The 11,682-nt window shown below is 38.1% G+C and overlaps 1 protein-coding gene across 1 annotated transcript; it reads left to right on the top strand.

Moving 5' to 3' along the window:
- Window positions 1–38: 38 nt before the first annotated feature.
- EIF2S1 (eukaryotic translation initiation factor 2 subunit alpha) lies at window positions 39–9,627 on the top strand. The gene is made up of 8 exons (XM_026708475.2): window positions 39–119; window positions 1,977–2,218; window positions 2,453–2,532; window positions 4,466–4,617; window positions 4,933–5,039; window positions 6,544–6,641; window positions 7,331–7,474; window positions 9,100–9,627. Exons 2-8 carry the CDS (start codon window positions 1,978–1,980, stop codon window positions 9,223–9,225), a joined length of 948 nt encoding a protein of 315 aa, XP_026564260.1. The 5' UTR covers window positions 39–119; window position 1,977; the 3' UTR covers window positions 9,226–9,627.
- The last annotated feature ends 2,055 nt before the right edge of the window (window positions 9,628–11,682 follow it).

An 11,682-nucleotide genomic window follows, 5' to 3' on the forward strand; every position in this document is an offset into this window, starting at 1 on the left:
TCAAAACAGGAAGAGGCGGGGCGGCGGCTGCGCTGTGTGACGCGGGGGGGAAAAGAGCACGCTGAAGCGGGAGTCGGGTCCGAAGAAGCGTTTGCGAGCGGGGCTTGTAGAGCGGACAGGTAACGCCGGGGTTGGGGGGGGGATGCGTTCCGCGACGTTCATGCCTCGGGAGGGACTTGCTTTGCGGTTTCCCTCACCCGTGCTGCGGAGGGAAAAGGGTCTCTGTGTCGGAAAACTCTGGGCAGGGTAACCGCTACGAGCCTCTTGGGCTCTTCGTGAGAGGCCCGGCGGCCGTATGAGCCTCTCTTACCAGCAGGATGGGCTTCTGTGGCGTCTCTTCGGACCCCCAACTGGCCCTCGGCCTCCCCTCGAAATGTGTCACAAAAGGGCTCCCTGGCCCCGCCACGCCGCTTTCCCCTCGCGCTCTACTGGGTCACAAACGCACCCTTGCAGCCCCGGCAGCGGCGGGAGGGAAGGGAGGGCCTGTGCGGTGGTGCCCGCAAAAAGGCTCGTCAGCGCCAGAGATGTAACCCGCCTCAGGTGCCAATGTCGGCCCAGGGTGCAGAGAGGGAGAAGGACGCTTCTAAGCGCCGGTCCTCAAACTGGCATGCTTGGTACGTTTGGGCTGCTTTGGTGGTGGGGTTTTGGTGGGGCGGTGGGGCAGAGAAACAACGTCCTGGGATCTTTTGGTCCGGCTCAAGTGCTTAAGGATTTCTTTTTTAAAGAGATGGTTAGGAGACTGGAGCCTAAAACATATGAAGGACGGTTGCTGGAACTGGGTATGTCTAGTTTGATGAAAAGAAGGACTAGGGGAGACATGATAGCAGTCTTCCAAAATCTCAGGGGCTGCCACAAAGAAGCTATTCTCCAAAGCACCTGAGGGCAGGACAAGAAGCAATGGGTGGAAACTAATCAAGGAGAGAAACAACTTAGAGCTAGGGAGAAATTTCCTGACAGAACAATTAACCAGTGGAACAGTTTGCCCACAGAAGTTGTGAATGCTCCAACACTGCAAGTTTTTAAGAAGAGATTGGATTACCATTTGTCTGAAGTGGTGTAGGGTTTCCTGCCTAAGCAGGGGGTTGGACTAGAAGACCTCCAAGGTCCCTTCCAACTCTGTTATTCTGTTATTTCTTCTCCCATTTTGGATATAAGTGGTTCAATGGTTTGGGCAGAATTTGATTACCTTTCCTTAACCAGCCTAATCAGATAAGGGATTTTTAAAAAATAGGCGGCTGCTGCTACTGTCAATCTACCGATAATAGTTCTCCATAAAAATATTTGCTTCCAAATCACAGCTGCTTTTGATGAATTTGGTTATTCTTGTTGTCAGACACAGAATAAACACATTTAAAAGTCTTCCTTTCCATTGATGGTACTTACCACCAACTATAACTACCCTATTGAAGTTCTGATTGAGTGTTTCTAACCTGGCCTTTGGCTTAACACATATTTTATGCAGGCAGCTGACAAGTAGGATGCACACTCCTCTTTTTGGTTTTGGAATTGAAAAGGGGCTTGTGAAGACAGCTGTTACAGAATTGAAGTGGGGTATTAACGTTTAAAATACTTTAGTTCTGTATCTCAGTTTGAGTCAGTGCTGGCTTTTTTAGGATAGTATGCACATTTATCTACATGCCAACTAGATTTCTGTACATTAATGCAGATTTGGACATAATACTGGGAGTGTGATTTTTATAAGGCTGTTTAATGAGCTTTTATGTTAATCTAATGTAAAATATTTTTCTATATTACAAAGATGCATTCTTAAATGTCATAGCTGTTATTTAATGAATAATGAATTTAGTTTGACAAATTAAAGAAACAAGGTTTTCCTGATCATTGTTTACAACTAGCCAATCATTGTGAAGTTCTAGATATTATTCTTTACTCTATTTTCAGTTATGCTTCGCTATTACTAATTGTTTTGATTATAAATATATATGTACTTACAACTTTCTGATTTATTATTGTAGGATGCCTGGATTAAGTTGTAGATTTTACCAGCATAAATTTCCTGAAGTAGAAGATGTTGTCATGGTCAATGTCAGATCCATTGCAGAAATGGGAGCCTATGTTAGTCTTTTGGAATACAACAACATTGAGGGCATGATCTTACTCAGTGAGCTGTCCAGGAGACGAATCCGTTCTATAAATAAACTCATCCGAATTGGCAGAAATGAATGTGTTGTTGTCATAAGAGTTGATAAGGAGAAAGGTGAGTTGCATAACAAATACAGCAACTTTTTCAATCCATAGGAATATATTTATGGTTTTCAAAAGCATTCAACGAGAGGACTAAAATTGTAGAACAGCCTACTAGAAGAGATAGTATGCAGTAATTTGGAAGAACAGATCTTTCCTCTTGCACTTAATAACTATACATATTTTTTTATGAGAGAAAGACTGTTAGTTGACTTAATATATTTAAAAATATTTCTTGTTATTTTAGGTTATATTGACCTATCAAAAAGAAGAGTGTCTCCAGAAGAGGCAATTAAATGTGAAGACAAATTCACCAAATCAAAAACTGTAAGTTTTTGTAAGAAACATTTGTCCTCCTGCTTTGTTGAATAATGAAATACATTTTAATTCTGCTAAAAGTTTCAGTTTGCTTGACCTTAAAATAAAGAAAAACAAGATAGAGCCATGCAACTAAAGTTATACAGATAGCCCTTGACTTACAACTACAGTTAAGCCCTAAATTCAAATTGCTAAGTAAGACAGTTAAGTGAATTTTGCCACATTTTACAGTCTTTTTTTTTTTTGCCCTGATAAGTGAATCTGGATTCCCCCTTTAACTTTGCTTGTCAAACTGTTGCAAAAGATGATCCCATGACCCCTGAGCACTTCAATTTCATAAATGTCAGTTGCCAACCATCTGAATATTGATCACTTGATTCTGGTGATGCTGCAACAGTTACAAGTGTGAAAAATGCTCATAAGTCACTTTTTCCAATGCTATTGTAACTTTGGTCACTAAATGTCATGAGTTAAGGACTACCTGTACTGTATATGTTGTGAACAATATCTTTTCATACCACAGTATTCTGCTCTTGCATATGTGTGTGCATGGTCCAAATAGCTATAAAAGAAAGTCCAGTTCTCCACTACACAGAGAATAATGATAAGTAGCCGATTTCCAGTATAACATGTTAATATGACCAAATTAGTATTATGGCTGTTATCAGGGATGTAGTAGTATACAAAGATTCTCTCTAGAGCAGTGGTCCCCAACCTTTTTTGTACCACGGACCGGTACCGACATCACAAAATGATCCACGGACCAGTACCGGCATCAGCTCGCACAGGCAAGGCGAGCCGAGCGGCCAGCCAGCCAGCCATCCCCTGCTTCTCCCCGCCACCTTCAACTCATCCTTTGTACCTTCTTGCGGTCAATGGGCTTTTCGGGCTCTTTCTTAATCTCCTGAGTAACGCAAGACTCCACTGCCATCGGGACGGCTCTTCATTCGAAGCCGCCTCCCCCCCCCTTCGACAAAACTAAGGTGTGAGGATTCCTTCAGCACCCAAATGCCGCTTTCCAACTGACGACCGACAAGCTCACCCGGAAGCACTTTCTCAAGCACCGTCGAAACAAGATGGCAGCGCCCAAGCAAAGTAGGTGGCCCGGTACAAAATGATCCACAGACCAGTACCGGTCTGGGGCCCAGTGGTTGGAGACCCCTGCTCTTGAGATTTCATGTCACCTAAACATTTCTACATCACAGACTTTTCCAATTATGCCATTGATAACTCTGGAGTAGCAGAATTTTACTTCATTTTTTCTGTTTGTTCTGCATGTGTAAATTAACTTTGGAAAATGGGATTTTGAATTTATCCACTCCACTACAAAGAGAAGAAATTAAGTAAATAAATAAATTTATCTAGGATATATTTTACACAATAGTGCTGAATATCTGTAGCTCGAGTGTAGGATGAGGGTGAAGGTTTGTTCTCCGAGCTTGTGGGTTGGTTTCTGAATGTTTCGTTACCAGGCTAGGTAACATCTTCAGTGGAGTTTAGGGGAGGCCAGTATCAATATTCTTCTGTTTATAAGGGCTTCGTGGCTGACACTGACATTCCCTAAACTCGCTGAAGATGTTACCCAGCCTGGTAACAAAACGTTCAGAAACCAACCCACAAGCCCAGAGAATGAACCTTCACCCTCATATTTAACACAGTTGCCCTAGCTTTAAAATAATTGTTTAGCTTCTGACCTCTTTGGACATATCAAAGACTCTAAAAAGATACCATTGCAGGATACAAGACAGTGAACATTTTATCTGGATCAGGAAATTTGAGCATGGGCACATTGATGAAATATTTAACATGTTAAGAAAAGGCATATCCTGTGTACAGATATATTGCATATTAACCTTCATTATTGTTTCATTGGATTAGGATTCACCGTGTTAAATATAGCAATGTTACATTCTTATGCAACTTTTTCCCTGCGTCTGTTCAGGTTTACAGCATCCTTCGCCATGTTGCTGAGGTTTTAGAATACACAAAAGATGAACAGCTGGAGAGTTTGTTTCAGAGAACTGCTTGGGTATTTGATGACAAGTACAGAAAGCCTGGATATGGTGCATATGATGCCTTCAAACTTGCTGTCTCGTAAGTAAAGATGCCTTTCTAATCTTTCACTAATTTAGAAATTAGATGATAAATTTGTGTGTTGCTTGCTTTTATGCAGATTCTTGTACCCTTATCATTACTCAACAAGTAATTTTTCTGCATTTTGAAGACATGGCATGCTAGCCTGCTTCTATCTATAAACTCTACTTGTATCTTTTGCAAACCTAATTTTCAGGAACAGGAGATGAGTTTAACTGTGTGCATAGTTTATTGTTTTGACAGTTCCTCATTTCTCTTTTGTGTGTAATTTAGGAAATTCTGGTAAGGTTTTCTTTGATTATTCATTTTATACAGTGATCCCACAATCCTTGACGGGCTGGATTTGACAGAAGACGAAAAACGTGTGCTAATTGACAATATCAATAGACGTTTGACACCACAAGCAGTGAAAATTCGAGCAGGTGAGTCCCCAAAACTGCCTAAGTTGATCGAACATTCTATATACTTGAAAATATCAATTACTGGATATATTATGAGGATATGTTGAATGCTGCTTTCTGCTTTATGGTAAGCTATTATTATCTGAACATGTGATAATCTTGGGCTCATTGAGGACTTGAACAATAAGCATGACTGGGAAATGTTTGAATGGGTATAGATTAGGAAAGTGAATTTCACAGTGCTATATTTCAAAAATAGCATTTTTTGTTGAATAAGTTATCCAAACAATTATTTAATTCTCTGAAGGAAAAGAACCAGAAATTCTCAAATAGATTTCTGGGACACAAGTGTTTTTAGATAGACAGGAATAGGAAAGTTGCTGGAAATGTAAGGAATCAGAGATTAATTGGCAAGGAGATAAGGTGTTATCAAAGAGAAAGCACTTAAAAGATAAATGAGAAAATTAATATAAAGGGCCTACAGAACAGTGAAATAGATCAAATAGGGTCTAATAAAAGGATGAGGATGGAAATTGTGAAATGACTGAGCCAGCTGCCTAAAGCTTTAGCCCTGGTTCATATAGATTTTAATGAGTGGAAAAACAGATCTTAATGAATAGAAGAAGTATAGCTGTATATACAACTAGAGAAAATTGTATTGTTTTACCTTTCAGTTGAGCTGAATTGAGAGTATACAGTCATTAGGTAATACGTTCATATTACATGAAATTTATTAATTGACTGCTATTGTTTAAAGGTGCAACAATTCTGTGATTCTGTTATCACTAATTAGAACTATTCCACTGGGATTAGGAAATATGGAACATTTCTGCCAAGTAATAAGATACAAATTATAATTTATAGTAGTTAAATTGTATAACTGGCTAAATGCACTTGTTGCAAAATTTCTAATGGTTGTTATGAACTTTCTCCATCCCAAAAAAACTTGCTTTAAAAATTATTTCTAACATGACAACTGATTTCTTTAAAAAATAAAAAATACCCATATGAGGGATAACGGGAAAATAGGATTTTATTCAAATACCAAACCACTTGAAAAGGGATCTGGTCATATATGTTACCAGTCAGTGAAGACTTGGCCATTTATGTTACCAGTCAGCCATTGGTTAAATTCCTTTCATTTTGTAGAAGCATAAAATAGTGAAGAAAGGCTTTCTTCATAACAGGGAATAGGATTAGATGCAAATGTGCAGGATTTGTAGGAAAACTGCATTGTAAGGGGAAAGTTACAAGGAAATAAACCAAATTCAAGAAAATTGAATATTTCATGTGTCTTCTGCTTCAAATGTTCCAACCTAACCATGTTGTCGATTAAATACAAATGTAACACAATTTTCCTTGGGATCACCTCTTAGCCTATGGCCTCTTGGTAGTTAGGAATGTTTTTATCTTTCACTAGCATTTATCTTTAAAATGCAAATATTATTGAACTGTGTATATTTAGTTGCTAATGATTTTAATTCTTCTAAACATTTTTAACATAGCAAATTTTTGTCTTTTTTAGATATTGAAGTGGCCTGTTATGGTTACGAGGGTATAGATGCAGTAAAGGAAGCTCTGCGAGCTGGCCTAAGCTGTTCTACAGAGAGTATGCCAATCAAAGTAAGTGGACATCCTTTGACTTGGTTGTTCTGGAAAAATCTTGAATATATTTGTAAAAATCTAATATCCTCATGTGGCTTAATTGTCATGCCACTTAGTCTGTTAATGTATAGAAATGGGGTTGAGAGAAAAAGTGAGATCTGAATTGATCTAAGAAAGCCAATAACAATCTTAAAGTGGCTCAGTTGGGTTGATTATTTTACCAATGTTATAAAACATATTTTGAAAGCATAGAAAAAAATATCTCCATAAGGCAGAAAATGAAACAGATTTACAGGAAGTTAATGGTAGTTACATTCTGTTAAAAAGCTACAAATACTGAATTGGCCCCAAACCACAGGAATATGCAATTTGGCTGATTCCAATATTTTGTTGCTCTGCATGTCCATGAATCAACAGTGCCATGAGTACTTATTTGGGGTTACAAATAAGTGAATTCACAAATACAGAACTTGCAAATAATGGAAGTTAGCCTGTATATCATGGAATACATCATTTAAAAGTTTATTATGTTGTACCGTAGTATTTTTGCAAAATACTAGAACTCCTTCATGAAAAGACCTGTATGAAATAACTCCTAGAGTACTTTTGTGGTTAGTTCAAGATTTAAACCATCTTTTTATCCATAGTTTTGAGGAGCAGGTTAAGACTTGTGAAAGCAAGTCTAATACTACCTCATTCTTTTTTAGATAAATCTAATAGCTCCTCCCCGATATGTGATGACCACAACAACACTTGAAAGGACTGAAGGCCTTTCTGTCCTCAGCCAAGCTATGGCTGTCATTAAAGAAAAAATTGAAGAGAAGAGAGGCGTCTTTAATGTGCAAATGGAAGTAAGTATTGAGTGTTCAGCTAGGCTGGGATCAAGGGCACTTACAGACCCCTCCTTCCCACCTTTGTCTATGATCCTCAGGGTTAATACCTGCAACTGTAATTATTGCCAGGTTTGGGGAAGGGGGGGAGATCCAGTGTTTTTTGCAGTCTCCAACCAGGAGCAAGAACTTCATTTTTCTTGTTCTATTTGGAAAATTAGCAAATGCTTCAAAACATGCTTCAAAGCATGTGTTCCTTTTTCCCTGGTGTAGAACTGCCTCAGAAAACTAAGAAAATGTTTTCTTCTCTTTCTCATGTACTTCCCACTTTCTCAGCTCCATTTTTATTAGACCTGTTTGAACACAATGTTGATAAGTCAGGAATTTGGAAAGACACAAGAAAGCCTTGTAGCTCTAGTCACAGTACTTTCTTAAGTGGAAGAAAAAGGATAGCAAATTAATCTGGCAGGTACTGCTATGGCTTGGTTTTTTTGAATATTGCCATTAACAAAGCTTTCAAATGGAGGAACAGAAGAGGAATAGACAGGGGAAAGAGAAGGGAAGAAATACACAAAAATAATATTTAGGGATAAATACAACCAGAGGAAAGATACTGAGTAAAGGTATGCATCTGCTTAAGTTACTCCATATTTTCAAATATTAATTATTCCAGACCATCAAAATACTCTTCCCTTAATGAACCCAAATAGATACAGAATGGGTTTATAGGGAGGAGTAGAAATGTCTGGTAATACAACATGGAATTCTTGACAGCTTATCCATCTGTGTACTCCACCAAGTGTGTATAGTGGAATCAAGTTCAAAGGGTGCTTTCCTTCCGGTATTCTGATTTTACACAATGGGATGTTTTATCACTCTTTTTTCAGTCTTAAACACAGAATGATTATCAAGTGTAGGATGCAGAACGTCTCAACCATTGGGTCTGCTGGAGATGGGTTTTTACCTTTGCTCCAGAAGACTTAAATTTTTTAACATTTTGTTGTAGAAGCAAACAATAACATTTTAATGGAAATCATTAGAATAAGTGAAGTCTGTTTAGGAAACAAAATTGTTTTAAATTAAGAAAACAAGTTTGTAAAAATTCTGCTGAATTGTTTCATATTGATTGCAGCTCAGTGGAAATAAAACCCAAAATTGTTTTGCTTTTTTTGTTTCTTCGACAAAACAATATCCCGAGAAATCCCAGAGTGATTTTATATGATGAGTAATTTTGTCACAGCTTTTTTGAGCAGCAACTAGTATAGCAGGTTCCACTACCTACCTAGCCTCCCAATTTTCTGAGCATCTTCCACTTCTCTGTTTCTGCAGTTCACGTCCCAGCATTGCATACACAGGTAGTCCACTACTTACAACAGTTCATTTAGTGACCATTTCAAGTTACAAAGGCACAGAAAAAAGTGACTTGTGGCCATTTTTCACACTTGCAACCAGTGCAGCATGTCTGTGGTCACGTGATCAAAAAAAAAATGGGCACTTGGCAATCGGTTCATATTTATGGCGGTTGCAGTGTCCTGGTGTCACGTGATCACCTTTTGCAACCTTTGAACAAGCGAAGTCAGTTGGAAAGCCAGATTCACTTGACCATGTTAGTAGCTTAACACGTATTGATCACTTTTTCTTTATAGCCCAAGGTGGTAACTGACACTGATGAGACTGAACTTGCAAGGCAGTTGGAAAGGTTGGAGCGTGAGAATGCTGAAGTGGATGGAGACGACGATGCTGAGGAGATGGAAGCAAAAACTGAAGATTAAGTTTATTGCCATGGCAAAATAGATGGAAATTATGCCTTCATGCAAATAACTAAAAATACCTAGAGTCGACTGATGAGATTTCATTGTTAAAAATGCCACAGGAACAGACTTGAAATACTTTCATCAAATTTTTAATGAGACCAAATTTTGAACAGACAAGAAACCATCTGCTACAGTGTGTTGCTTGATTTTCTCAATGGGAAGGTACTTCTCACTGAAGATTAAAACCTTTCCTCCCCTAAACAATCCAAGCATACTTTGATGACTCTTCTTAATATTTTCACGTCTTATACATTCAGATGGCAACTGGTTCACTATGTTGTATCAGTGAGTTTCTGAGGATTAAACCAATATTCCTCCATAGACCGCATTGAAGCATTCAATAAATGTATTGGATATTTACTTGGGTTTCTTTTCATTTTAAGAAATCTGTAGTGCAAAGAACTAAAGAGGAAAGAGTAGCTTTTAGCTCTTGAAGATGGCAGTTTGCATGTCTTTTAATAATTCCTAATCTCTACATAGTTCATAATCAGTTGTCATTATACAAGTAACTTTAGGGCTACTTCACGTACAAGTCAGCAAGACTAGATATTCCTTTTTAACACTCAGTGATGAATTGATGCACTAGTCTTCCTCTTATTTTGTAGGCTTTTCTTTTACATTTTTGAGTATGTGATGCCTTAGAACAAAATATTTTTCTCTACTCTGCAAGGTAAACCATAATCTATCTCATTGATAGAGCAAGGAAATACTGCATTCAGTTGCCTAAATAAGTTTATTAGGAGGATGGTACATCTTGTGTTTATTTTTTGCTGGTCTGCCACATCAAACTCCTACATACTATCGTAGTGATTATATGTGCTAAAACTGTTATTAAATGTCATTACTTTTTCCCCTAAATACTGTGCTATTTATGCAAGAATTTTCTGTTTTTGTGTATAGCAAAATCAAAAGCTGGTAAAGACTTCTAAATAATCAACTTTTTTCTAATAGTAACACCAACAAATGTTTTAATGGCAGCTTATAATGGTGTACTTTTTTTCCCTACCACTGGGTGTCATACAACCACAACAAACTGCCTTACTATTGCTTTAAAACGGGTCTCCAACCTTGGCAAAGCTGTTTGAGGAATTCTGGGAATTGAAGTCCACAAGTCTTAAAGTTGCCACGGTTGGAGACCCCTGCTTTCAAAGGATTCTGAATGTCCTGAATTCATATTTAGTAAAGCATTACTTATTAAAGTTCTCCATCTGGCCTGCTTACTCCTTATGAAGATTCTGCACTCTGAGGAAAAGCCAGTTCTCTCTCAAGATAAATTTTCAGTGTTGCAGGCAACGTTTGACGTCAACATCAACAAATAGTTTGTTAAAGCCAGTTCCTCCCACTATGGGGGAATCTGTAGGCCTAAAGATAGATAGGGCAATTTGAGAACTGATTAGACCTACCTGATCTGACATCACTGTCTGAGTTTAGTTTTATATCCATACAGGTTCCTACATGTTTTCTTCCAATAGGGATATGTTTAGTATTTGAAGAGTTCCTTGTAGCAGTAAAAACCCACATTTCAGTATTAAGTAGTATATAGATTGGGTAACCTTCCTCACGTCTTTAGAGTGAGAAGACGCCCATTTTCTGCAATGTCTAGGAATTTATTTTTGTGTAAAGTATAGGTCGACTGAATGCAAACTAGTATGGACATGTATCTTTAAGAACTAATTACAATGTTTGCCCTGTACATTTTTTTAGAGTAGCCATTTTCATACAATGGATAGTTTATAAATATTTCAAGTGCTATGGAGAAATAAAATATAAGTGGGGTTATCTAGGTATTGTTGGCATCAGAAATGTCAGGGCAAGCACAATCGATCAATTAATAGAAAACTAAATTGAACAGTAGTAAAATTGGGGAGCAGGGAAAGATAGGGCAAATGATTAAAAAATGATAGCTTTTCAACAAAAAAGATTTAAAAAGGGCAAAGGTGTAAAATAACTACCGCATGAAACTGGAAGGCAGATCTATTTTTGATATTTATTCATATCCCATCATTTTTACAAATAAGGTGGTGAATATATCTAACACCTCTTCCTCTTCCCATTTTCCACACAACAACCCTGTGAAATGGGTTTGGCTGTGAAGAGAGTGACTGGGTCCGAAGTCACCTGGCCAGCTTCCACCGCTAAGGCAGGACTTGAACTTACAGTCTCTACTAGACCAAACTGGCTGGTATACTTGATATACTTTAGCCATCCTTGTACTGTTCAGTAGTTAGTAGACTGGAGCAGAGAGCCTCCAAGAATACAGGAGCTAGACCACATCCTCTGGCCAAAAAAATAAATAAACACATTTTAAATACATATAACAATATTTACATAGGGCTGACTCATGTGAAATAGAAAGCAAGCAATTGGAGTGTATTGTAACACTCAGTCATAAAGTCCCCCACCCACTCCAAAATA

Source organism: Pseudonaja textilis, chromosome 1, assembly GCF_049901715.1.
Source record: "Pseudonaja textilis isolate UNSWEBS1 chromosome 1, rPseTex1.2, whole genome shotgun sequence".
Taxonomy (NCBI): Eukaryota; Metazoa; Chordata; class Lepidosauria; order Squamata; family Elapidae; genus Pseudonaja; species Pseudonaja textilis.